Below are 27,938 nucleotides of genomic sequence, written 5' to 3' on the forward strand. Positions count from 1 at the left end.
GGGGGGGGGGGACTTTGGAGCCACCTTTCCCATCTCCCCAGGGCCACATTGCAGGTGTCACGACCTCAGTGTGCTGTCCTGTCAGCCGGGGACCGTGGTCCTCCGGGTAATTTATGGCTTTGAGACACACTAAACAAAGCCGGCCCAGAGCCGTCTCCGGAGTCTGGCGCTGTCTGTGCCCTGTCATTCTGTGACCTCATTGCCCGTCCTGCTGTTTTCCTGTGCAGGGACACAGAGGAGGGACGCTGGACCCAGGGAGGGCTCATGGGCACGGAGGTGGCAGACGGTGCGTGGTGGCTGTCTGGGATTTCTGTTTGGTCTAGAACTCACGGTTGTGCCTGGAAACATGACTCTCCAGGGAGCGGAGGGCCTGGGGGAGTGGGTGGGTGGGTGGTGGACACGGAGGGACCACTTTTCTGGGGGGAGATCCTACGTCCCAGGCGGCTGCCCTCCGTGGCTCCATCCTCTCCCTCTAGATGATCACACATCCCCTCTGTTTGGGTGGACCTCGGAGGGATAGTGGAGAGAATGGGTGAGAATGTGGGCTTGGGTCAGATGTGTGTCATTTGTGACGAGAAGTATTAGATACTGTTATTAGGAGTGGCCTCTGTGCTGTACAGCATGAGCCTGGGAGTGCTGTTCGGGTGAGTCGCGGGGCGGGGGGGTGGTATGAGATCCACGTCCGGGATGTCTGGTCCACAAACCCCTGTGGGCAAGGCGGAGGGGCTCTGCTTCCCCCCCACACCCCATGGCCTCCTGCCTCTTTCCCACCATCCTGTGGCTGCGCTTCGTCTTCAGCTGCTCCTATCCCTGCCCCGCACTGACTGCACTGGGTGGGATCCCGAAGGACCTTAGGTGGACAGTCCCAGGGCTGCCCTCTGCATACCTCATCGGGCATCCGGGCATCCGTGCTGGGGCTTCTTTCTCCTCCTTTGAACCATGCCTTCTTGGCTCCTGTGGCTCCGGGGGTTTGGTTCCCGACCTCCCTGTCCTCTCTGTCACCCTGATTTCCCCGCAGGGTTCCTTGGTTGCTTTTCATTCTTCAACTCCAATCTCTGCAGCGTTCTCTCCCGCCTTCCTTCTTTCCTTTCTGTGCATCCATTTGGTGATTCCTGCCACTTTCACAGTTTCAGCCCCCAGTTAGAATCCGCTACTCCCCCTGGCCTCGGGTATCCCCCAACTTCATGCCATCCTGGAAGGGAGCGGATGTGCCCCCTTTTACCTGGGGCATCTGAGAGTCAGGGCCATCTCGGTCCCTCTCAGGGTTTCTTTCTCTTTCTTTAATAGATTCAGAAGGGTAAGGTTTTTCACCAGGAGGGAAACCCCCAGAAGGAACATTGGTCACTTTTTGGAGGAAGATGTCTCTGGGGAGAGAGAACAGAGCCATAGAGAGGGTCCCGGGGACTGTTCCGTTGCTTGGTTCCCATTGTCTCCAAGACCCGGTCCCATGGATCGCCTTTGTTGAATTATATGCAACACCCTAGGATTCTTCCCATGTACACCCCTTGGCCTAAGTGTGTTCTAGCAGGATTATGACCCTGTCGTCATCAGAATAGGTTCCAAGGGAACACAGCCAACTAGGCTCGGGTTCGTGTTTGACTCTGGACACATACTGGCCATGAGACTTAGAGCAGCCCAGTCCCTAAGGAACCACAGAATCGACCTGCTTGGCCACATGCTCCTGAGGGCACTAACTAATAATATTCCCAAGCACCACCTAAATTATCAAGCAGGTGAAGTCATAATGTGAAGTTTAAAAATGTGTGATTTATTTGAAGCCTTTGAGAAGCCATTTGGATTTGTAACCTGCATGTCCATGTGAGGAGTGAGCTTCCTGGAAGTAGAGTGGACCCAGGGCCGGCAGGTGCAGGCTGACAGCAGGATCCTCCAGTAGAGTGCTCATGATGGTTGGGCCAGTGGGCTCCGGTGTAGCGGGGTTTGCGGAGAAGGTCCAGAAGCCAGGGAGGCTGTGGGAGACCCGGAATCCCAAGGCTCATTCGTGGAAGCTTTTTAGGAACTTTCTTTGGGATTTTATTCTGGTCTCTAGGGGGAAGTGGTCAATCCAGGGGGTCATGAGCAAGGCCAGAGGAGGTGCTAGAGAGAAGGAATACCTGGGTCTGGGGTGGGGCAGGCAGGAGCTGGGGACCATCTATGGCTCTTAGCAAGCACACCCTAGTGTTTGACTCTGGATTTGGGGTCTGGAGACTAGAATTCTAGTCCTTACTTTTCTCTAAACTATGGGTAAGATGCGTTATTTCTCTTTTGGGTCTCAGGTTCCCTGCTGCTCAAATTGGAAATGGGATGTGGCGAGAGGGATGTTCACAACTATGCCATACAAACACCAAACACCATACGCCAGTTCACCATACAAACACTTTTATGGTTCATGCTCATTACCATGTTCACACCTCATAACACGAAAGGAGACACAGACTATTGGCTAGTAAAAGGTATCACCTGCATTGATGTCTTTGCCACTGAGGTCTTTCCTGGGGCAAAGCTCTGTGATTCTCCTAAATGCGTGTAGCAGAGGGTTCCTGAACACTCCTTCGCCCCCTACTGGCCACCACTGGTAGTAAAGCTATGTGTTCTACCACTGTGCCCAGCAAGAGGGGCTAAAGGGGCTTTCACCGTGGTATATTGTCTGCATGTCTTACCTTTCCTCCAAGGTTGCTAACTCCTGGTCATGGTTTGAATCTGGAAATGTCCCCCCTCCCCCTGCCCGTCAAAAAGCTCAGCTTTTGAAAGTACTGTCCCCAACGCAGAAAGTTCAGAGGTGCTGCTTTTAGGCAATGATGAAGATGTCACTTCATCAGTGGGTTAATCCTTTTGATGGATAACAATTTGAGTGGGTTACTGTGAGGTAACTGTAGTCAGGTGGCATAGCTGGAGGAAGTAGGTCACTGAGGGTGTGGCCTTAGGGATTATACATTGTCCCTGGCTCCCTTGTGTTCTCTCTCTCTCTCTCTCTCTCTCTCTCTCTCTCTCTCTTTCTTGCCTTTTCTCTCTTCCTGGCTGCACTGAGCTGAGCTGCCTTCCTTCACCTCACCCTTCTACCATGATGTTCTGTGAGTCCCAAATAAACTTTTCTTTCTGTCAGTTTTTCTTATCAGGTTAAAAAAAATTTTTTTTTAAATGGGAATTGGACCCAGGGGTGTTCTACCAGTGAACCACATCCCTGCTGTTTTCATTTTTTGTTTTGAGACGGGTCTCACTAAGTTGCTGAGTTTGACCTCAAACTTGCAATCCTCCTGCCTCAGCTTTCCAAGTTGCTGGGATGTGTACCAGGGCACCTGACTTCTAGCTGACTAACATGCCCCTTGACAGCAACACCTATGCTTCTTTGTTTCTTCAAACACTTAGAACTGCATCTTATCCTCTGGATACACTTGATGAAGCACAGGCAATAAGCAGTCTTGGTGGATGCTGGGAACCCTCCATCCGCCGGGACTTGGCTGGGCTGCAAAGATGGCTTCCAGGACATTTTTGTTTACGAAATTACTTTCTTTCATTTTCCTCTTATCTCCAGAGATGCCACCTGCTTTCAGCCTCATGAGACACAATCATCAATCAACATTTACTCAACAGCTATCGTCCTGCCAGACACAGCAGGATGCTTTTTGTCAACCTCTTAATTTAATCTGTTTTAGGTAGAAGCCAGACAGAAAGGATTTCCCTCCACTGATCAATCCCCGCTATTGCTTTTCTTTGGGAAACCAACTCTTGATTTAAAAGCTAAGATTACTTGAGGATCATTTTCCTGGAATCTTGGAGGTGGGAGGATACGAAGACATGAGCTGGTCCAAGGAAAACAGTCATGGAGAAAATGGGGGACAATCTGTATCATAGAATCCCAGGTGGAAAGGTCCGTAGGGACCAAACACGCATTCTGAACACCGCTTGGTGGAAACAGGAAGTCCCCAGGCGTGGGTACCATTAGGTCACGTGAGGAGCTGATTGAGTTGTTTGTTTTTCACTTATCTTTGTGCTAGTTGTGGTGGTAGGCTGTCACGTCCTCTGGAGGGACATGTGGTTACTCCCAGTTATTTTTTTTCTGAACTCTTTCCCGGTGTTAGCTGCCCTTCTTCCATCTCGGCCCTGTGGCTCATATGCAGTGCCCAGGGATGAGATGCACAGGGTTCTGGAATCTGGTGTCCAGCATTTGAGTCTAACCCTGCCATTCATTATGATGCATGCAAACCCCCAACCGCCCTTCCTTCTTCTGGAACTGGGGCTGAGGCTCCTCCCAGGGAAATCCTTGGTTTGCTTCTATCCAAGCCACCCAGGAGGGAAAGGAGAATAAGGATCTCCCCAGCACAGTCTGTGATGGCCACTGGTCAGAAATGAGAGAGTTAATGAGAAAAGAACTATTGAAACGTGGGACCCAGAAATGATGGAAAAGTCCACATGGCTGGAGGAGTGACCTTCCGCTTCCTGGAAGGAGGGCCAAACTTTGATGTTCAGTTAAAAAGCAGCCAGATGAGATATTGATCAATTCAAAATTCATATAAAATAAACAATGTGAGTGGATGTTTCTAAGAATGGAAGGGGTGGGATTGGGGCTGGAAGAAAAGATAAAAACAAAGGAAAGTAAAATAAAGGTGAAAGAGGACTTGTGCATGACACTACAAGTCACAAGCTGAAGTTTGTTTGCTTACTTATACTGGGGATGGAACCCAGGGTCTTGCACATGTTAGGGAAGTGTGCTTCCATTGAGCTACATCCCCAGCCCTGAGCTGAAGCTCATGATGGGTTTGAGTCTATGCACCCAAGGTCCAGTATAAGAAAGTGACATGAAATGGGGACAATGTCACAGGACTGATGCAAGCATTTTTTTTTTCAGGTGCCAGGATTAAACCCCCAGGGGTACTTCACTGAGACACATCCCCAGCTCTTTTGAGACAGGGTCTGTCTGAGTTGCTGAGGCTGGCTTTGAACTCGTGATCTTCCTGCCTCAACCTTCAGAGCTGCTGGGATTACAGGCATGTGCCCCTGAGCCCGGCTTGACGTGAGGACTGAATGAGATTACCGGTGGAATGCCCCAGCGCTCAGTCAACATCACAACTCACCTCCAACTCACCTGGGTAGGGGGTGTTTCAAGGAAGTTCCAGAGAGGAAGTGACACTTGAGTTGCTTTTACTTATCTTTGTGCTAGTTGTGGTGATAGTCTGTCACGTCCTGCTGGAGGAACGTGTGGTTACTCCCAATTATTTTTTTCTGAATTCTCTTCTGGGTGGAGCTTAGAGAAGAGTATGTTCCAGGAAGTGGAGTCTGCATGGGCAAAGGCACAGAGGGGTGCCATTTTGGAAATAGTAGGGTTTAGTGTGATTGTAGCAAAAGGTATATTTTGATTTGTACATGGAGATGTTCATTGCAGGAGAGGCAAAGTACTGGCTTGTGAACTTGGAACCTTGTTGTCTAGGTCAGAGGTTCCCAGAGTTTTGGGACATAAGTTTCATGCAGGGCTAGGATGACTGTGAAGTTTATCGCATAGTGCAGTTAGTGACTCTGTAGCAGAGCACACACATGTTCTTTCTTGAGAGTAGAGGGTCATTTTTAGTACTGCCTCTGGGACAATGTCCCATACTGGAACTGTTCTAATTAGCCAGTGTGTATGGTCACTCTGAAGTTCACCCTGAAATTCACTGTCACTTTCTGAAACTCTAGTCCTACCAGACTGTGGTAGGATAGGAGCCTGATTTTTTAAAAAAGATGAGCATAAACATTTGTTGAGCATATACTGTGTGCTGGGTTCCAGGCTAAACGTGTTACACAAATTATCTATCTTGTCCCTCATAGCAAGCCTTTGTGGCAAATATAATTACTACACAATTTTCCAATTGAGGAAACTAAAGCTTACAGTAACTTTGCTAATACCCCACTGGAGGTATAAAAGGATTTAAAATTGAGTTTTAGTTTTTAAAACATGATTTTGATAGCATATTACTTTATGAATTTTTTTTGGTTTCTTTTAGACACAGTGTTTTTGAGATTTGTGCAATTATCTTAATTGTCTCAGCATGCCCTTTCTTGTTATTTCTGAGTTTTCCCATTGTATCACTGTGCCACACAATTTGTGTGGCACAGTGATACATCCATGGGCATTTGTGCTGCTGCTAGTTTTTGGCTGTTATGAAAAAGGCTGCCATGCATATTCTTGATCCAATCTTTTTATGGACATATATTTTCACTTCTCTTGGACAGATTGCTGGGAGTGGGCTGGGTTATCGGGTACGAGCTTGTCAAAATTTCACAAGACCCTGACAAACGTTCTCTAAGGGATCCTCCCATCTATACTCCCGTTAGCAAGGAAAGAGCATTCCAGTTGCTCCACCTGCCTTCTCACCCTTGTTGTGGCCTGAATTTATTTTAGCCATTTTAATGGCTATCTTATTGTGTCCATTTTTTGGGGGGAGGGGAGTTAGGTATTTAAAAAAATTTTAAATGTGTGCTAATGTCTGATCTCAATACCTTAGTTAATACCTTATTTATGCAACAAATAGGTAGAATTATTAAAGTTAGTGATGGCACTTTTTTTTTTAAGTAAAAAGATAGAAGAAGGCGGGTCTGTAGCTGTATATGACTAAATCTTCCCCAAAGATTGTGACCTTTCAAACTGAGGTAATTGCTTATGTATCTATGTGTCTACTTCCTGTTTTTAAAAAATGTGGTAAAATTTACGTAGCTTATTTTGAGACAGGGTCTAGCTAAGTTGCTGAGGGTGGCCTTCAACTTGTGAGCCTCCTGCCTCAGTCTCCTGAGTCACTGAAATTCAGGTGGGCCCTTTTGCACCTGGTTCGTATTTTAACCATTTTTAGGCAAGTTCTCAAACCCCCCCACCCCATTTTTTTCTCAGTACTAGGTATTGAACCCGAGGCCTCCTGCATAATAGGAAAGTACTCTGTCACTGAGCTACCTCCCCAGCAGCTTTGAGCCACTCCTAAGTGTGCAGTTCAGGGGTACCAAGCACACCCCCCACCATCTCTATCATTCTCACTGTGGTTTTAAATCGCACCTCTCTGATGACTCATGACGCCAACACCTTTTCATGTGCTGTTAGTATTCATTCATCTTTTCTGTGTGAAAGTTCTGACCCATTTTTATTTTTTAAATTCTTTTTAGTTGTTGATAGACCTTTATTTATTTATATGTGGTGCTGAGAACTGAACCTAGTGACTCACACATGCCAGGCAAATGTGCTACCGCTGAGCCCCAGCCCCAGCCCTGGCCCATTTTTAAATATTTGATTTGCTTGCCTTTTTTACTGGTGACTTGGAAGAGTTCCTTACATATTCTAGGCATCCAATACTTCTAGTCCATTGTAAGGAACATGTATTCCACAGATTTCCCCCAGGGTGGGGCTTGCCTAGCTCATTTACTAAATGATGTCTCTTGGACAGAAGGTTTTACTTGTGATGCAATCTAATTTTCAATTCATGATGAGGCTTTTTGTGTCCTAAGAAAATATTTGCTTACTTTAAGGCTGAAGAGATACTTTCTTATGTTTCCCTCCACCCTCAAAAGCTTTGTGGCTCTGTCTTTTATATTTATGTCTGTGATCATTTTTTAAATCAACTGATCAATTGTTTAAAGATCTGTTTTGTGGATGAATAAGTTCGAGGGCAAAGTACGCGTTTTCCCACCTGCTTTTCAGTTGTGTCAGCACAACTAAGGAGGCCTTTCGTCTTCAGTAAATGGCCTTGGTGTCTTGGTAGAAAATCAGCAATTGACCATGCTTGTATGAATCTATTTCTGGACTCTACAATCCCATCAATCACCGATAGATTGAAGGGAGTGAATTGGTTTACAGGTAGCCTCCTAACTGCTGACCACAGAGGCCCAGAGCTGCTCTGTGGCCATGTCTCATCATCTGTTTACGGATCTCCATTTGGCAGAACGTCCCCTCCCTGGCCCCACACACACATGAGCTCACACTGAAACTTCTGTGGAACTGAAACCGCAGGCTGCATTTAGAAGGCGTTGTGCAATGTTGGCCATTTCCTAAGAATCGCTGCACTGTGTTCGTTGAGATTCCTAAATTGGAAGTTTGTTTTCAGATGTTCTGTTGCTGACCGGGGGAGGCGTTGAGTGTGAACGTGGATGTGAATATGTGGGGTTCTTCGCACTGGTCAGTGAGCACTTGTCCACACTTTTCCATGGGGCTCATCAACTAGGAAGCTGGGATCTGCCAGTGGGTTTTGCACATGTCCCTGAGACACCTGGAACATCTGTAGCCCTCTGAGTCTTCCTTTAGAAAAGGAAGGAGGGTGCCCTGAGGACCTGTTGATAGAGTCTTGAATTCAGAGCAGTCAGAAAGGCTGGGCCTCATTCAACCAGGGAATAGCAATGGGCATAAACTGGTGAGAGCACAGGGTTTGGGAGCACAAGGATCAGAGTTTGAACTCTCACTTTTTTACACGCTGGATTTTGATCTCAGATGAATCACTGTCTTCTCTGAGCCTCATTTTTCTCATCTGCAAAATGGGGATAACCATTGTCCATTCTTCATAGGGTCACTGTGTGGATGGAATGAGGTGATACCAGAGGAGAATCTCTCAGTGAATAGGTGGTTATTAATGAACATTCAGTAAGCACGTTGCCTTAAGGTGTCCAGCAGTCTTAGGTGCCTGGTGTGATGGTCGAAAACCAATGAATCGGCCATGTTTATATGCACATTATCCTGAAATATACTTTAGTGGTCAAGGCCCAAAGCTAGGCAGACATTGGCTCAGATGTCCCTCTTTTGCTGTGGGTCATTGTGAACGTGGACATGCTGTCCGACTTCCCTGAGTCTTGGCTTCTCCATTTGTACGAAGGAGATACAGTGTTTCCCCAGAGTCGCTGCCAGGCCTCCCACAATCTAGGCTCTCGCCAGCGATGGTCCTTTCTCTTCTCAGGGTGTCTTCCCCCAGTTTCAGTGTGTGCGTGTGCGTGTATGTGGGGGGGTTAGGGTGGGGCATTTCTGGACAGCAGGGAGGGCTGAGAAGCGACAGCAGGGTGGAGTGTTGTGTGGGGTGTTGGGAAGCTGCGGGCATCTCCAGGACCAGAGGGGCTGGACAAGGTGCTGCAGATCTATGGCAAACGTGAGCGCCAGCACTGTGCCTCTGCTGTTCCCACGGAGAACCTGCAGGAAGACGGTGCTGGTGACTACTAGGGAACAGCGCAAAACACGGCGGACCAAGGGACCAGAGGGGAGTTGCAGTGGCCCAAAGCAGGAAGCCTCCCTGGTGTGCGGGAATGTATGTGTCTAAGGGGTTGGGTCTGAGTCTGTGTCTGTTAGTCAGCTTTTTGTTGCTATGATCAAATTACCCAACAAGACTCCCATGGAGGAGGAAAGGCTTATTTAGGGCTCACGGTTTCCGAGGTCTCAATCCATGGTCGGCTGACTCCATTGCTCTGGGGCGAGGTGAGGCAGGGCATCATGGTGGAAGGACCTGGTGGAGGAAAGTTAGCAGCTCACGGCAACCACGGAAAGAGGGTGAGAGAGGAAGGGTCCGTGGACAGACACAGTCCACGTCATGCTCATGTTCCCCGTGACCTGCTTCCTCCAGCCATGCCCCACTGTCTGTGGTCATCATCTAGTAGTCGCTTCACATTATTAATCCATCAAATGGATTCATTCACTGATGAGGTCACGGCTTCCATACCTCATCATTTCACTTCTGAACATTCCTGCGCTGCCTAACACATGAGCTTTGTGGCCGACATCCCGACATCCAAACCATAATAGTGTCTCTCTCTCAGAGAGCATGCTGGGTCTATATGTGGGTTTTGTGTGTACCTGTATTTGTGTGCATTTGTGATACATGTGTGCTGTGTCCATGTGTGCTTTCTATTTGTGTATATATGTTATCCGTGTCTTTGTGTGCTTTGTGCATACCTCTTGTGTAGGCATATATTGTGTCCATATGTGTTTTGTGTCTATGTGTGTATTATGTGTATATCCGTATCTGTGTTTTATTGTGTACCATGCATATATATGCATGTTGTGTCTGTAGGCATTTTGGGCCAGTGTTGTGAATGTGTGTGTGCTTGCTGGGTAAGGGTGTTGGACTTGTGTTCTGTGTGCCTGAGTGTGTTGGGTCTGTGTTTGTCCACAGTATATGCATGTGTTGTGTGTACCATGTCTAATGTGCACGTGTGTGTTGATCCTTGCCATTGTCACAGGGCCTGGGGTGAATCTTGGTGCAGTGCAAGGTGGACTTCAGAGAAGTATTCTCTGGGGTTGGTGGCAAGGGCCTTGGCTGGGTTGAGGGCTGGGCCTCTCAGCCTCTGCTCACCCAGAAATCAGAGTGTCAGAATGTGCCACCCATCTTGGCTGTCTCTGCTAGTTTCTGCTGGGGACAAGTCAAGTGGTGGGGGTGGGAGGCAGAGGCAGGTGACCACATTCCAATTTATCCACTGATGGGTTGGTGGAAACAGGGGCTGATGAGGAACAGGTGGCAGAACTTTCTATAGAAGCCTCCTCAAGGTGGGCCGGGCTGGGCTTGCAACTTGGGTGTCAGGTTCCTGAAACCTGTCGCAGCACTACCCCCTCTGTGGAGCCTCCCGACCTCTCCAGTCACATGAGGTCATGCCCATCCTCTGGGCCTCCGTAACTCTTGTCACACTGAGCTGGTTGTGTATATCTCTGCCCTGCTGCCTTGCAAGGCCCCTGCCTTGTCCATCTCTGAAGTCCCCCGACCTTGGTACTGAGCCTGCCTCTGAGTAGACACTCCGCAGTGGTGGCTGAGTGTGGCGAGTGAGGCGCACACAGAGGTGCACATAGATGTTTCCATTTGCCGTAAAAATCAGAATCTAGCCTTTCAGTAGTTCACGGACAAGCAAAAGGAGTATAAAGAGATGTGTTTTTAAAAAGTCAGCCCTGATTTTGACAAATTTCACTTCTTTGGCTTTGAAATGGGTTATCCAGTGAATTCTGGCACCCAAAGAAAGCTTTCTTGGCCAAAATGAAGAACTTAGAAGAGACCTTAGTTGAGGGCAATTATTACAAATGACTCCAAAATAGGTTTCAGATGGAAAGAACAAATTTCAGCTTTATATTGCCAGGAAAAATACAAAGCTTGAAAGCGATGGCGTTTGGGAAGCCATTGTGTCCCAGGTCCTATTGTGCTGAACGAGATCCACAGGGCCACTGGGAGAAGACGAGATGAGGGGCGCAGAGGTTCTCTGGAAGGTGCATGGTGCTGTTCTACTGGGAGGCATTATCTGAGAAGTGGTTTGCATCTGCTGGGACCTGGTCTCACCCCAGATGCTCTATGGCCTCTGTTGGCAGAAATGTCTTTGAAGTAGAGATGTCCCTGGCATGAAGGTCCACTTTTCTTTTGGTACCAGAGATTGAATCCAGAGACACTTAATGGCTGAGCCACATCCCAGCCCTTTTAATGTTCTATTTAGAGAGAGGGTCTCACCATGTTACTTAGGGCCTCGATAAGTTGCTGAGGCTGGCTTTGAACTCATGAACCTCCTGCTCAGCCTCCCAAGCTGGGATTTCAGGATACACCACCACACCTGGCTGAAGGTCCACTTTTCGCCTCTTTCTTGCCTGGTGACCTCCTCTGTGGCTCTATCTGGACCAGTCAGTAAGGTGGACATCACTTGGTTGCATCACTAGAGGCGCTGAGAGAAACGAGGAGCAAATGAGCAAGAAAGTCATTGGCCTCCTGCAGGTCACCACCTGTCCTCCCTGCTCCTGGTCCTCCTGAGAGTGCCCAGCTCAAGCCGGTTCTGTTGTGATCTGGGTAAACCAGCCTCAGACAGGCTGCCGTGGTGGGGATGGGCAAGGACCTCTGTCTGCTAGTTATTTGGAGGAGCCAAATCCTCGACCCTCAGCACTGAGTCCTTCTCTGACAGGCTGGAGAGGGTCATGAGAGGCTCCGAGTCCTCTCCGTCTGTGCACTGTGATGAGGGACAAGGACTCTGTTGGACCAAACTGGAAAAGGTTTCTGCTTACCTCCCCAGGGTTCGAGGTCTAGACCCTGACCTGAGCCGGTGGCTCTCTGGGTCGCAGTCCTGTCTGCCTCTCTGCCGTTGCCGTCACTTGTGTACTGATGATTCGTCCCTTTTGTTTTCCTGCTCCCGCCCCTGGGTCTCATGTAAGATTGCTCACAACTGTCTGTGGGATAAGCTCACGAGAGCAGGAACCAAGTCTGTCTCGGTCACTCCCAAGTCCCAGAGACCAGCACCCAGAGCAAGGCAGGCCTTGAAGGAGTACTCAGTCCATGAGGGGACAGATGAGTCATGCTGCTGCTGGATCCCAAAGCTGAAGGCGTAGAGAGAAGTGGTCAGGGACGACGCCTGGCACTGGGTCTCCCGTTTCCTGCATCTGTGGAGGCTGCAGATCCGCACGCAAGCAGGGTGTGGCCCTCGGGCTCAGTCTGCAGAAGCAGCAGCAATGCTTGCTCGAGGAAGGCTGCAGGTTTTACTCATTTCTCTTTACCTTGCTTCTCCCCTGGCCTGCACCAGCCTCTGGGGACCGATGGCAGTGAGACCCCCACCCAGCTTCCATCCTTGGCACCGGACTCCCATCCCCGTCAACGTCTCACTCAGTCCTCCCGGCATGCCCAGGGAGTGTCTCAGGGAGAGTGACCACCAGGCCTTGTCATATTCTGCTCCTGCTCAGGCCTGTTTTGCTGATGGCCACTGTCCTTGAAGCCGGCTGAGTGAATGTAATGGTGTGGCTGGTGGCAGGCTTCAAACGTCAATGTAGAGGTGTCCAAGAGAGCCCAGCTCTGCTGGCCCTGGGCACAGAGGACTGTACTCTGTCCTTCCTCCCTTCTGGGACTCACCTCTACCACTAGACCCTAAAGCTGTGCTGCCTGTACCTCTGTAGCTCACAGAGAGTGGGCAAGGACATTTTTGTTTCCTGATGCCTATGGCCATCTCTACTTTAGCTCAGTCCAAACCCAGGGTCAAGGAGAAGGACTTTGATCTCTGGGCGCCTCTCTACCACCTCTTCTTGGTCTCTAGATCCTTTTCCCAAATGTAAGTGGACCCCTGGAGGTGGCTAGAGCCCTAGTTAATTAGACAGGTCTGAACTTGTCTGTGCCCCAGCTCCGGACAGTGGAGTGGGCACCTCAACCTTTTGAAGGAAGTGGTGGCCCCATGACTAATGTCAAGGTAACCGATTTCTTTTATATACATATAAAAGAAATATATATATATATATATATATATATTTAGTTGTTGTTAAACCTTTATTTTATTTATTTACATGTGGTGCTGACAATTGAATCAGACAAGTGCACTACTGTTGAGACACAGCCCCAAGGTAACCTAGCTCTGACGAGATCGGGCGCGTTCAGGGTGGTATGGCCGTAGGTAACCTAGTTCTGTATTGTGATTTGTGTCCCAACCTCATTCCAGGGCGTGCCTGGGGTCATCATGCTATGTCATGAGGTTTGGAAGGTCACTATCGGCTGACTGCTAAGCCCTGCCTCTGATTGCCGGGTGCATGGACACTCGTTCATTCACCAACTCACTCAGCACACTTTTCTGAGCACCTGTTAGGAGCCAGTCACTGTATTCAGGGCTGGGTATAGGAAGAGGGATCAGACATGCTGCCTTCTCTGGGTGGGTTTTGTCTTATTGAACAGGGGACACAAACAACCTCACTCTGGCTTCTGCTAATGGGAAGCACCTGCAGGCGATGGTGAGAGGAAGGAAGACAGGTGGCAGCTCCTGTTGCCCAGGCGCCCCTCTGCTGGGTTGGCAGTTCTGTCCATCCACAGAGGGCTGTGGTCCCCGCTGGGTGGCCCTCTCCCTCAGCCCCTGCTGGGTTCTGAGTACTGCCCCCTCCTCTTTCTGCCTGAGACTCAGAGGTGGTGAGGGCTCCCTGGTATTTCTAGTTGCAGGTTTTCTGTTCATCTTTGTTGGTTTCCCTTAACTCCCCCTTTGCCTTTGCGAATCTTCCCTTCATTGAGTCACCCCCAATTATGCCACCCAAGTGTGCCATCTGCCCGCCACTGGTGCTGTATCAGCCCAGGGTTCTTCTGCTTCCTTTGGAGTAGAAGTCACCAAGAGGGGATCGGCACCAAAGGAACCAGGCTTTATGGGGGCTTGTGCTCTGGCACAAGAGAAATGGCACGCGGGACAGGGTTCCAGACCAGCTTTTGGAGAGGCGTCAGGGAGATCTGTGTAGTTTGGCGGGGGTCTGCCCAGGTGCATTGGCGGTTGCTGCTCATGGTTCAGGATTTTTGTTCTCTGCAACAGGGTCTGCGCCTAGCGCACTGATCTGCTCATATGCATTGGGTCGCTTTGCGCTCAGCCAGCACAGTTGACAGTGGAGGGTTCGCTCTCACCACCCCAGGTCCGATGCTTAGAGCCCGGAATTCTGCTCACTCAGAGGCAGCTGTGGGAAAGCCTCTTTGCAAGACTTAAAGGAAGCGGGTGGCACAAAAAGAGCTAAACCAGACAAAAAACATAGTTGGGAATCAGGCCTCTCTTATTCTGCCTCACTGGGACCCTGTGGCTCTGCCATTTCTTGCTTATCTTTGCATTCACTGTGCCTGCAAGTCGACAGTCATTAAATGACCAGATAATTAATAAAAATGTGGTACAGCCCATAACGGCATTTTAGGGGGCAGGGTGAATGTCCAGCCTCCCACCCTGCCTCCGGATACTCTGCGTGCCTGGCACATTTGAGAACACAGCGATAAAAAACATGCTGTTAGTCGGTTTTAGGAAGTTTGGGGCCTCTCCTTAGAAACTGAGTGCCTTCTCATGCTAATTATTATGAGAGTCAAAGCCACAGTTTCTGTGATTATTAGCAGTTTTCTTGTCTCCATATTCTTCTTTTTCTGAGCTGCTGTGTTCCCCAAATTTTGATGTGATGGGGTAACAAAGTACAGTGTAGAGAGAGAGCCAAGGGAGGTAGGAACCGAGACTTACCTTAGTTCAGCCAACGCAGCTCCCAAGTCCCCCAGGTGGGACAGGGAGACCGATGAGACCAGAGGAGAGTCTGAATTCTCAACTGGCGCACCGGCTAACACTGGAAGGTTCCGGGCAGTGTGTGCTGTGGTTTACATGTTAAAGTAACCCCTCCCTGTGAGAAGGACAGGTTGGACATGGACACAGAGAAACTGGGAATGAGTCAGGAGGCTCCGCGGTCATTTGGGGTGCGATGGTGGTGGCTTGGAGAGGGGCAGATGTACAGACAGAGGGGTCAAGATGTATAGCCCTGAGGGGGGATTTTTGTTATTGTTGTAGTTTTTGTTTTTCATTTTTTTTCCTTTTTTTGTGGGCTCTCTCCCAACCTGCGAGGAGGTCCACAGAACAGGGTAGAGGAGAGTGTGGCTGCGGAGTCACTAATCAAGGCCTCCGAAGACCAAGCAGGAAGCAGGTCTGATTTTATTGTGCAGTTACCATGTACACACACTCGGGCAGTAGCTCGGCAGAGTACTGGCAGCCACCAATACAATTTCTGGCTAACTGTCCTTGCAGCGACCACTCGAGGAGTGGGCCATGGAGCAAGTGCAGGGACTGCAACACATGGCCCCATGCCCAGGGCTGTGCCTATGGGGTAAGCGGTTTGCCACTCCTGTGCCTAGCACGAGGGGTGTGGCCTGCCACTCAGATGCGCTTAACGTATGCCATGTATGCAGTACTCCACTCACTTGTCCCCACACAGAACCATCGGGACTTCTCTGAGAAGGCGAGGAGCAGCTCTGCTGGTAAATCTGTCCTTGTTGATAGCAGTCTCCAAGATATTTCTGTGGTGCTCTCAGACCTTGAAGTCCAAGTACAAAGAGTTCAAGATCAAAATCATTAGATTGTAAAAAAACCCAAGTGGAATTGCAAAAACTGAAAACAGAAATGCCCCAAACATAAACAGTTATATGAATAAAAAGAAAAATGCTAAAACCCTAAAAGAAAAATTGGTAAATCCCATGAACCCATAGACTCCTTCCTGCAGACAGGGGCACTTAGAGGGACAAGGTCCTCCAGTTTATGTCCTTGGGAGATGGGACCTTTTCCCTATTCTTGGCAGAAATCTCCATGAATTGGCCAATTTAAGAGTATCTTTTTTTTTAAAGAGAGAGAGAGAGAGAGAGAGAGAGAGAGAGAGAGAGAATTTTCTTAATATTTATTTTTTAGTTTTCGGTGGACACGACATTTGTATGTGGTTCTGAGGATTGAACCCATCTCCATGCGCATGACAGGCGAGCCCGCTACAGCTTGAGCCACATCCCCAGCCCTAAGAGTATCTTTTTTTTTTAATTTCAGTTGTAGATGGACATAATATCTTTATTTTATTTATCCATTTTTATGTGGTGCTGAGGATCCAACCCAGCACCTCATGCATGTGAGGCAAGCACTCTGCAGGGAGACAGGGTCTCCTGGGTCGGAGGTTCACGGATTGCAGTCGACTTTCTGGGAGGCTCCCTATGTGAAGGACAGCGCAGCAGATTCCCCTCTCTGTCCTTGGTTCATTCCCTGAAGTGCCCCTTGGCCCTCTTCCCCTTTTATCAAATTAGCAAGAAGCTGGGAGATTAAAAAGGAAGTAGGCGAGAAGGAGAAGCACAAATGGGCTGTTCACGTATCTGGATTCTAGAGAGGACCCAGATTTGCTGGGGACAACAGCCAGGGAGACAGGGCCATGTGGCTGTCCCCAGCTCTGCTCCTCCTCTGCCTCCCAGGTGAGTGGACTGTGTGTGTGTGTGTGTGTGTGTGTGTGTGAGAGAGAGAGAGAGAGAGAGAGAGAGAGAGAAAGAGAGAGAGAGAGAGAGAGGCTTGTAAGCAGGGAAGTGGAAGAGAAGGAAGCCTCTTCCCAGGAGCAGAGGGCCCCTGTCAGCTCTTACGTATGTGACATTTTATGGAATTCAAGATTTTTCAAGCCAGAAGGAGCCTGGAAGCTTCTCTTTGGTCTGGCTGCTCATCTGCTTCTGGAATCTTCTTGATTGGAGAGACTGGAGACTCAGGATGTAATTGACTCTGAAGGGGCTGGCTGTGAGTCTGGATAGGAGGACCCCAAGCTCTCCAGGCAGACTTCTTTCAGAAGCTGCACATGCGATGGCTGTGACATATGATTTGCCCCTTGGTAGATTCCCACTGTGGGGAAGTGTGATGCTGAGCTTTGTCTGGGGCTGGAAGGAGGCATGCTGGGAATAAACTGCCTCTAGGAAGGCACTGGTGCCAGGTGGGGGCTCACTAGTCCTCCAGTCTTGGGGGGCAGGTGGCAGTGGAGTCCTTGGGGGACAACATGGGTGTGGAGCAGTGCTTTGGAAGTGAGAATTTCCCCATAATGCAGGGTCCAGGGCGCACAAGGTTCTCACTCATATTAGGACCGCAGAGAGATGGTGGGTGCTTAGAAGGTGGGGGGCCAGGAGCCACTTTGCTTTGGCTCAGGGAGCAAAAAGGAAGGTGGTAACTGTGGACGCACAGCTTAACTCCTGTTTCTTTCTCTCTGTCTCTCTCTCTCTGTCTCTGTCTCTCTCCCTCTCTTTCACACACACACACACACACACACACACACACACACGTGCACACATACAGGCATACCATGTGTGCGCTCACACATACTCAACTTCAGACCAGGATCCCGCTGTTTCTGAGCTTGCTCATGTGGTGGAGCTCGGCTGAGCCTCCCCTCCCGGGCTCACAGCCCTCCGACCCCCGGCAGCCGCTCCTCCTCTATCATTCCTTCCACATCCGCATCTCACATTTTGCATCCCAGATTCAAATCCCTGCTTTCCTTCCAGGTCCCAAACCATCCCACTTGGTTACAGAGGGCAGCGTCCCTCGTTCCCCTGAATGCATGGTGACAGCTGACACCCAGGTGCCAAGGACTGTGATGGATGGAGATGCCCATGCCCCAACTCAGTGTAAAGAAACCTATCAGGGCCTCCTCTGGACCCAGCCCTTCTTCCCACACGTTGGTTCTTCCTGGAGAGCAGTTAGGATTATAACCAGAGGTTTATTATTCCTTCCTCAAGGACTCATGAAGGGCAGAGGAAACCAGAAGTTGCACTTTGATTATTTTTGAAGTAAAATTTTAAATTAAGATGATTTTGCTTTTTCTTATTTTATATTTGATATTTCTGTATTTACATAATGAAATAGCTCTCTTACGACTGACCCCATAGGTCAAATGAGAAATGGTGGGAGATCAAACTAGAAATGAGTTCTTAGTTTATCTGTATTACTATTATGTATGAGTGCAGTTGGATAATCATTTAATACTCACTGCTTAATAGACTAAGCCCAGCATGTTGATGTTCTATGTACTTTTCACAACATTTTTCATCGGTACATTATACCCACATGTGATGATGGGATTTGTTGTTGTATATTCATACATGCACAGAATACACAGTGTAACAATGTGATTTGGCCAGTATTTACCCCACACTTCCCCCTCCCTCCCTTCCTCCCACCCCACGGTGCCTTTTCTCTACTGGTCACTCCTTTGATTTCATGAGCTCCACCACCCCCCCTTTTCTTTTCCTTTTTCCTCTCTGGCTCCCGCACATGAGAGAAAGCATACGATCTTTGACTTATTTCACTTAACATAATGGTCTCCAGTTCCATCCATTTACTGACAAATGCCATATTTTCATTTTTCTTTATGGCTGGATAAAACTCCACTGTGTGTATACACCACATTCTCTTTATCCTAGGCTGGTTCCACTATTGTGAATCATGCTGCTCTAAACATGGTGTACGTGTATCCCTGCAGTAAGATGACTTCAGTTCCTCAGGATGAATTCTGAGGAGGGATATAGCTCTGTTTCTTTCTCTCCACAGCCTCTCCAGGTTTATTACCATTTATATTCTTGGTGACTGTCGTTCTCCCTGGAGTGAGATGAAATCTCAGTGTAGTTTTGAATTGCATTTCCCTAGTTGCTGATGATACTTAATATTTATATATATATTTCTTGACCATTTGCATTTCTTCTTTAGAGAAGTGTTGTTTAATGCCTTTGCCCATTTATTAATTTGATTTTTTCGGTGTAAAGGTTTTTGAGCTCTTTGCATATTCTAGATATTAGTTATCTGTCAGAGAGTAGCTAACAAGATTTTCTCCCACTCTATAGGTCCTCTTTTCAAATTCCTAATTGCTTTTTTTTTTTTTTTGCTGTGCAGAAACTTTTTAATTTGATCCTATCCCATTTATTAATTCTTGACATAATTTCCTGAGCTTTAGGGGTCCTAGTGAGAAAGTTGTTTCCTGTGCCTGAAAACTGGAGTGTTGGCCCTGTTTTCTTCTAGGAGTTGCATAATTTCGATCTTTGATTCATTTTGAGTTAATTTTCGTGCAGGGACATGTGGATAACCAGTTTTCCCAGCACCATCTGATCAAAGGGCTACCTCTTCTCCAGTGTGTTTTTGGCGTCTTTGCCAAGGATTGTTTGACTGTAGAGGTGTGGGGTTGTCTCTGTGTCTTCTGTCCTTCACTCTTGGCCTGTGGATCTGTTTTAGGCCAGGACTCTGCAGGTTTTTGTTACCACAGCTCAGTTAAGTCAGCTCTTGTGATCCCTCCAGGATTGCCTTTTTTGTCTTAGAATTATTTTGGCTATTCTGGATCTTTTATTCTTCCAAATTAATTTTTAGGACTGTTTTTTTCTAGTTCTCTGAAGAATGTCATTGATGTTTGGTGGGGATTGCGTTGAATCTGTCAACTGTTTTTGGTAGTATGACCATTTAAAGTGATATCAGCTCTGCCTATCCATCAACATGGGAGGTTTTCCCATATTCTCAGGTCTTCTGCAATTTTCCTATTCAATATTTTATTGTTTTCGGGCTGGGGATGTGGCTCAAGCAGTAGCGCGCTCGCCTGGCATGCGTGCGGCCCGGGTTCGATCCTCAGCACCACATACAAACAAAGATGTTGTGACTGCCGAAAACTAAAAAATAAATATTAAAAAAAATCTCTCTCACTCTCACTCTCTCTTTAAAAAAATCATTAAAAAATATTTTATTGTTTTCATTGTAGACGTCTTTCATCCCATTGGTTGGACTTATTCCTAAGTATTTTATTTTTTTGAGGCTGTTGTGAATTAAATTGTTATCCTGTTGGCATATAGGAAAGCTAATGATTTTTTTTTGTATATTGATTTGTAACCTGCTCCTTTGCCAAATTTGTTTATTAGCTCTAACAGTCTTTTGGTGGAGGGTTTTTTTTTTTTTTTTTTTTGGCTCTTCTATGTATAGGATTGTATCATCTGCAAAGATTGATAATTTGACTTCTTCCTTTCCTATTTTTATCCCTTTTATTTCCTTCTGTTTCCTAATTGCTCTGTATTATTGCTCTAGCTCTATATTATATAGGAGTGGTAAGGAAGGACATCCTTGTCTTTTCTCAGATTTTAAAAGGAATGCTCTCAGTTTTTCTCCATTTACTATGAGGTCAGCTTTGGGTTTTTCGTACAGAGCCTTTATAATAGTGAGGTAGGTTCCTTCTATCCCTAGTCTCTTCAGTGTTTTGATCATGAATGGGGGCTGAATTTTGTCAAAGGCTTGCTCTGCATCTGTTGATGACTAAATGATTTTTATCCTTAATTCTGTTTATGTGATGGATTACATTTATTGATTTGCATATATTAAACCATCCTTGCATCTCTGAAATAAAACCCACTTGGTCATGGTGTGCAATCTTATTCATATTCTGTTGAATATAATTTGCTAATATTTTATCAAGTATTTTTGCATCTGAGTTTGCTGGGGATATTGGTCCACAGTTTTCTTTCTGTGATGAGTCCTTATCTGGTTTTGGTATGAGTGTTATACTGGCTTCGTAGAATGAATTTGGAAGTGTTTCATTCTTTTTCTATTTCATGGAATAATTTGAGGAGTATTGGCATTAGTTCTTCTTCAAGATTTGGTAGAATTCAGCTAGAATCCATCTGGTGCTGGGCTTTTCTTTGTTGAAGGCTTTTTATTACTGCTTTTATTTCAATGCTAGTTATCGGTCTGTTTAGGTTTTCTCTGTCCTCTTGATTTCAGATTTGCAGATAGCATTTGCTTAGAAATGTGTCCATTTCTTCTAGGTTTTCCAGATTATATTGGAGAATAAATTTTCAAATTGGTCCCTAATGGTCTGCTGGATTTCTGTGATGACTGTGGTGATTTCTCTTTTTTCATCTCTGGTTTTATTAATTTGTGTTTTTTTCTCTTTTTCTTTTGGTTAATTTGGCTAAAGGCTTATGAATCTTGCTTATTTTTTCAAAGAACAAACCAGCTCATTGTTTAATTGATCCTTTGTATGGTTTTTTAATTCTCGTTTTTATTGATTTCAGCTCTGATTTTAATCACCTCCATTCTTCTACTGGCTTCAGAATTGATTTGTTCTTCTTTTCCAAGGGCCTTGAGATTCATCATTAGGGTGTTTATTTGGGTTCTTTCTGATTTTCTTACTTAGGCACTCAGCTATAAACTTTCCTCTTAGAACTGCTTTCATGGTGTCCCAAGGGTTCTGATATGTTGTATCACTATTCCCATTTGAGTCTAAGAATTTTTAAATTTCGGGCTGGGGTTGTAGCTCAGCAGTAGAGTACTAACCTCGCACGTGTGAGGCCCTGGGTTGGATCCTCAGCACCACATAAAAAAAAATAAGTGAAATAAAGGTATTGTATCCAACCACAACTAAAAAATAAATATTTTAAAAAATTTTTAAAAGATTTTTTAAAAAATTTCTCCCTTGATTTCTCCTATCATCATTCATCATTCAAAAAGTGTATTGTTCAATCTTACAAAATTACATATAAACTATGTAATATATTACACAGTTTCTGTAGAGTTTTGCCATGTTGATTTCTAATTTCATTCCATTATTATCTGATAAGATGCAAGGAATTATATTGATTTTTTTTTTTTTTTGTATTTGCTAAGAGTTGCTTTATGGCCTGTTTTGGAGAGGGTTCTATAAGCCACTGAGAAGAAAGTGAATTCAGCTGTTTTTGGATGAAATATTCTATATATGTCTGCTAAGTCCATTGATTATAATATTTTTCAGGTACAAAGAGTTTTACTGAGTTTATATCTGGATGGCCTATCTAATGATCAGAGAAGTGTGTTGAAATCACCCAGTAGTGTAGTATTGGGGTCTGAGACTTTAATTTGAGTAGTGTCTCCTTTATGTAATTAATTGTACCCACATTCAGGGCATAAGTATTTATTATTGTTATATTATTTCTTGTTGGATTTTTTCCCTGCCAATAGGAAGTGACCTTATCTCTTCTGATTAATTTTGGTTTGAAGTCTGCCTTGATATATATGAGAGTAGCTACTCCTCCTTGTTTTGGGGTTCAATTGACAGCATATATCAATTTCCATTTTCACTTCATTTTCAGCCTGTGGCTGTCTTTGCCTGTAAGGTGCATCTCTTGTAAACGACATATAGTTGGGTCTTGATTTTTAGTCCATTCTGCCAGCGCTTGTCTTATAGTGGGAGAGTTGATCATTTACTTTCAGTGTTTTTGCAGAGATGGTTACTCATCCCTGCTATTTGGATTTATTTATAATGTTTACTCTGGTCCTGTTTCTCATTTGCTTAGCTGCTCTTTAAATGAAATTTGTTCATTTATGAGCTCTGGGGTTTGTTTTTTATATCTTCTATCTATGGTATTTTGTTAAGTAAGTTCTGTTTACATGTCATGAATTATCTAAGTTACTGCTTGTCTCGGAAGGTTTTTAATTTTCCCCTAAATTTTGAAGTGTAACTTTAATAGATATAGCAGTCTTGGTTGACACTTATTTTCTTTCAGGACTTGGAACACATCATTCCAAGTCCTCTCACCATGCACAAAACTTAACTCAAAATGGGTCAAGGACCTAGGAATTAAACCAGAGACCCTGCGTCTAATAGAAAAAAAAGTAGGCCCTAATCTCCATCATGTGGGATTAGGCCCCAACTTCCTTAAAAAGACTTCTATAGCACAAGAATTGAAACCAAGAATCAATAAATGGGATGGAATCAAACTAAAAAGTTTCTTCTCAGCAAAATAAACAATCTGTGAGATGAACAGAGAGCCTACATCCTGGGAGCAAATCTTTACCCTTCACACATCACATAGAGCACTAATCTCTAGGGTATATAAAGAACTCAAAAGCTAAGCACGGAAAAAACAAAACAAAACAAATAACCCAATCAGAGAGCACTTTTTTCAAAGCACCAGAGCACATTGTAGCCTCTGGATCAGCTGAGATCCGATTATTTTTCTGACTTCAGGATTTCTGTACCAAATCTGTTTCTCTCTGGATTGTCCCTCCTCTCAGCTGAAACAGCCCTGTCCCCTCCTCTGCTGCCACAGCTGGCTCAGCTTCAATGTATCCTTTCTTCTTTGTTTAATGTACCCACATTTCTGAGTCTCTAAGACACTCTGATTCTCCAGTTGAATCTGAGTGAAATTCCACCTTGCTGAGGAACAGGACTCTGGCTGCTTGACTCCTGAGCCGTGGACTCACTAGGGATGCAGCCCCCCTCTAATCCACCATCCTGAGTCACCCTCAGGGGCTATACTTTGAAAGAATAGGTTTGAGTTGCAGAAGATTCTAGAATACAGAGGTGGAAGACCAAATCTCATGCCTGATACAGTCTGCAGGACAAGGGATGGGGCCAGACGTTTGTTCTCTCTGTTCTCACCTTCAGCTTTAGTCCCCATGAGCAGGGTCCACTTGGTCACTCAGTGTGCTGCTCTCACAGGGGACAGGCTTCCTGGCCTCAGTCTCTGGACCCTTTGGCTGCCCAGTGTCCCTCCAGGTCCTTCTTCCAGGAACCTTTCACACCTCTCCAGGAACTCTCGCCCCCAGCTTTGGGCAGACAGCTGACAGGCCCACCTGGATGGAGACCTGAGACTCTGGGCTTGTGTCTTCCAGGCTGTTTGTCTCTGTGGGGCCCTGACTCTGTGACCGGCACCGTGGGAAGCTCTCTGAGCCTGCAGTGTCACTATGGGCGGGCATACAAGGGATATAGCAAATACTGGTGCAGAGGACAACATGACACCGATTGTCACAGTATTGTGGAGACCAAAGGAGGAGAGAAAGTAGAGAGGTATGGCCGCGTGTCCATCAGAGACTCTGCTGATGACCTCACCATAACAGTGACCATAGAGAACCTCAGTGAAGACGATGCTGGATCATATTGGTGCAAAATTCAGACAATATGGATCCTGGATATATTTTCGCGTGACCCCTCCTTCCAAGTCCAGGTGTATGTTAGCCCAGGTGAGCACTCCCTGGCTCCAGCAATGGAGCTGTGGGCACAAGGGCGGGTGCTACGGTGAAGAGTGTCTCTGAGTCCTGCCAGGGGTGTTGGGAGGAGCCTGGGTGTGGGCAGGGAGAGAGGTGGCTCACCTTCAGCCACAGGCTGAGCCGCCTTCCTCCACACTCCTTCTCGTCAAGCTGGGTGGACCGTGAGAGACCCCTGCCTCCTCCTGGCAGGTCAGACCAGGATGGGAAGACCTGGCACTCATTAGAGGTGACTCTCTGGCCAGGTCTGCTAAGGGGCTCCTTTGGTCCCCGAGGGGCTCCACCCAGGAGGGGGCCTGGGTTTGGCTTCAGGGAACCTCTTGATCTTCTCTGAGTGGCTGGTTCTGTGCAGTATCAGATCTAACCAGGGGCTTAGCGCAGGCTGGGGACAGAGCAGTGCCTGATGTGTGACTTTGTCTCCGGCAGCCACTCCCACCCCCTGGGTGACCACAGCGCCCATCACGTCTGCTTTGCTGAGAGTGAGCAGTGGGCAGAACGACAGCATCGAGGACGTGCTGGCCTCCCACCCCTGGTAAGGCCCCAGCCCTGGAGGCAGGGGAAGGGAGCCAGCAGCCCTGGGCTCGGGGGGACCAGACGGGAGTCATGCCCTGTCCAGCCAGCCTCACCGCCGCTGTCTTTCCTCCAACTCTGGTCTCAGCGCTCACATTCTCTGAGGCTGTCTTTGAGTGCTGAGTGGGGGAGGCTGCAGACACAGGCCAGAGGCTGGCTTGGGTGGCCGGACAGTCCCTGGTCCCTCCCAACCCTCCTTCCCCTCAGGGTCCGGACCTGCGGCCCCTTCCGAAGGTCTTTGCTCAGCTGGGCCTCTTGCCACCAGGAGCTGCCTCTGGGGTCTGGGGAGACAGGCGGCTTCAGGCTGGAGTTTCAGTCTGTTTTCCCTCTTCTCCCAGAGATCCCCGGGAAGGGCTGCGCTGCTGCCATCAGACCCTGAAGGGAGGGACAAGGGACAAGGACTTTGAAGTGAGAGTGAGGATTGGTTTCAAGAAGTTGGCATGCAGAAGGGACAGAGAGGGTGACCCTGGAGCTCCCGGGGCCTCTTCTCTGTCCTCTCCGTCATCTCTCCTCCGTGAGACCCCCTTGAGGAGAGGTGAAGGGGCCACAGAGGTGCTCCCTGGGTCCGTTCTCTGTTGAGTTCTGAATTATTTGGGCTCTAAAATCAGGGCACAGGGAGAGGTGGGGAGAGAAAGGTCCTGGGGCTTCCCCTGCAGGAGGCAGCTCATGTCTTGTTCCCATGTCCCCCACAGGTCCCTGCTCAGCAGTGTCCACTTCCTGCTTCTCGTCTTCTTGAAGGTGCCCCTGCTTCTGAGCATGCTCAGTGCTGTCCTCTGGGTGAACAGGCCTCAGGGGGCCCCTGGGGGTGGACAGAGACTGCTTGTTTGGAACCTCTACAGTGCGCCACCCCAGAAATGCCCTGCGTAAGGACGAAGCTCCTTCAGACTGTACTGAGAAGGACTTTTGACTCTGGACTCCAGGGCGGGGAGGCAGCAGTCACCAGCTTCTGTAGGGACTTCTGTAAGGAGGGGCCTGGGTCTTAGAGGGCTCTTCTTTGGAGTCCTCAGCATGGAAGAGGGAGTGAAACTCCCCTGGGCCCCTGTTTTGGGGGTCCTCTTTTCTCCTCCCGGCTCATGCCCACTTCCCAAGGCCAAGAATTCTCTGGGATTTTCATGCTCGTGCACAAAAGCATCTGAGGTCAGTTTCCCCAGGGGAGAGTCGCCTCTTTCCTACAGATGGGAGGCTCCCTGAGGAGCCTTTGGGCTCACAGGGCTCCACCCCCTCTCCTGGGACGACCCAGGGCTCTGGGTCCTGCTCAGGCAGCTCCCCACTTTCCTGAACACTCAGTGTTCCTTCCCCTCTTCTGGTGGTTTTGGGTCTCCCTGGGCTTTAAGCCTCGCTGGGTCCCTGTGAGCAGGGAGCAAGGGCTCAGCACATCTGCCTAGGCTGGTCATGGCTGCGTGGCTCCTTGGGACCGGGTTGGAGCAGCAATGGGAGGAGGAGGCGGTGGCTTCCGCTAACACCACTCCTGATCCTGGGGGTCTCCTCTGCTCGGTGTTGACCAAGAGTCCATCTGCCTGAGACCACCTGTCAGCAGTCAGTCCCTTCCCCGGGGTGGGCAGCTTTTCACAGGCAGGGTGCAGGCTGGGAGGTGAGGAGCACTCTACCACCCGGGGACCCGAGCCCAGGAGGAGGCGCCGCTGGCTGAATGCCTCCGTTGCTCCCCGTGTGGCTTGCGAGGGGATTCCACTGTCTGCCCCAGCCGTCACCATCTCCTCTCACTCCCTGCTCTGGGCCAGTCCTCTCCCTCCCCCCAGGCCACTCCTGCCCTGAACTAGTGATGCCAGTTTCCAGAGAGGGGACGCATCCAGAGGACAGCATGAGTGAAAACAGGGTAGAGGCAGCCATTATGGTAACTGTGGCCCCTGGGAGACCTGTCCGCAGAAGGGTGCTGTCCCCTGTGGTTTTCACGGTGAGCTGTGTCCAAGGTGAGCTGACCTGGAGCTAAGGTGGAGCATGTCACGGGGCAGAGGCTCGACTCTGGACTAGGTTTTTATTTTCTTTTATTTATTTTTTGAGGTGCTGGGATTGAACCCAGGGCCTCGTGGACCACTGAGCGGCACCCCCCCCCCCTGCCCTTAAGCTTTTATTGAGAACAGTTGGGCGGGTTTGGCCAGAACCAGAGGAGATGGTGGGTGTCCTCTAGGAGAGCTTACTTAGCCCACGTGGGGCATCTGGAGGTGTGGCAGGCTCCAGCCTGAGGGCCAGAAGAAGGGGCGTTGTCGACAGATGTGGGCTGGTCAGCAGCAGGCCTGGGGATGCAGAGCTCATGTTTCTGTGTGTGACCAGGGTCACCAGGCAGAGGGTCTTGCAGGAAGCTAGAGAGGAGAGCCAGTAGAGTGTGAGGGCTGAGGAGGAAGGCGTGTGTCCAGAGCACTGGAGCCCAGAGAAGGTGAACTGGGCGGGGAAGTCTCAGGACCAAGGACAGAGCCCACGGCCACCACCAGGGGTAGGAGGAGACACTGACCAAGGCCGAAGGAGAGAGGCCAAAGCCCATGCATGTCTCAAGGAGAGCCCAGCTAGAGAGGCACAGGGAGCAGGGCGAGAAGGGGCCACGGAACTTACAGTTCAGAGTCACCGTGGACGCCCAGGACAGCGGGTCAGCAGGCAGAGATCAGAAGGAGTGAATAGGTGGCCAGGACTGGGGGACAGGCATGGTGGCTTCCTAGGCTTTAACACTCCCTCCTCCTCCCCTCCATCCCAGCCTTCCTTCTAGGTTTCCTTTATGTATCCAGTCTTCATTGCCTTTATTTCTCCATTTCTGGTTGTCATTTTGAGTATGTCACATAAATGGAAGTAGACAGTAGGTAGGATCGACTTTTGTTTTAAACTAAGCCCTTAAGATCCTTGGTTGTTTCAGTTATCGTCCATTCCTTTTCATTGCTGAGTAGTCTTCCACTGTTTGAATGTAGCAAGCTTTGTTTAACAACTTGCCTGTTGAAGACTGTTTGGATTGTTTCCTGGATTTTACTATCATGAATAAAGCTGTTGTGAATGTTCACACATAGGATTTGTGTGTGTGTGAATACACATTTTTATCTCCCTGGGATATATGACAGTGACATTTGTCGTCATGTGGTAAGTGCAGGGTTAGTCTTATAAGAAACTTCCAAACTATTTCCAAAGTGGCTGTACCATTTTATGTTCCCACCTGCAATGTCTGAGGATCCAGTTTCTTTGAA

General features: G+C 48.0%; 2 protein-coding genes across 3 annotated transcripts in view; both read left to right on the plus strand.

Annotated features, from left to right (window-relative positions):
* Cd300lf (CD300 molecule like family member f) overlaps positions 1–27,938 on the plus strand; it is a 108,302-nt gene that overhangs the window by 53,593 nt on the left and 26,771 nt on the right. The window lies entirely within an intron of this gene.
* Positions 16,526–27,752, plus strand: LOC107157873 (CMRF35-like molecule 2). 2 transcript variants are annotated; one of them, XM_048797920.1, is made up of 4 exons: positions 16,526–16,637; positions 23,815–24,162; positions 24,610–24,718; positions 25,449–27,752. In XM_048797920.1, the coding sequence occupies exons 1-4, from the start codon at positions 16,598–16,600 to the stop codon at positions 25,621–25,623; spliced, it is 672 nt and encodes a 223-aa protein (XP_048653877.1). In that variant the 5' UTR covers positions 16,526–16,597; the 3' UTR covers positions 25,624–27,752. The 2 variants fall into 2 exon arrangements, with proteins under 2 accessions (XP_048653877.1, XP_048653878.1); XM_048797921.1 differs by having other exon boundaries at positions 24,613–24,718.

The sequence above is a fragment of the Marmota marmota genome, unplaced genomic scaffold, assembly GCF_001458135.2.
Source record: "Marmota marmota marmota unplaced genomic scaffold, marMar, whole genome shotgun sequence".
Lineage (NCBI taxonomy): Eukaryota > Metazoa > Chordata > Mammalia > Rodentia > Sciuridae > Marmota > Marmota marmota.

What these genes read in the sequence shown, in the direction of transcription:
- LOC107157873 (XM_048797920.1), top strand. Translation starts at nt 16,598, where the DNA reads ATGTGGCTGTCCCCAGCTCTGCTCCTCCTCTGCCTCCCAG. An exon ending in GCTCCTCCTCTGCCTCCCAG is followed by an intron (nt 16,638 to 23,814) that starts GTGAGTGGACTG and finishes TGTGTCTTCCAG; the next exon opens with GCTGTTTGTCTCTGTGGGGC. An exon ending in GTGCTGGCCTCCCACCCCTG is followed by an intron (nt 24,719 to 25,448) that starts GTAAGGCCCCAG and finishes TGTCCCCCACAG; the next exon opens with GTCCCTGCTCAGCAGTGTCC.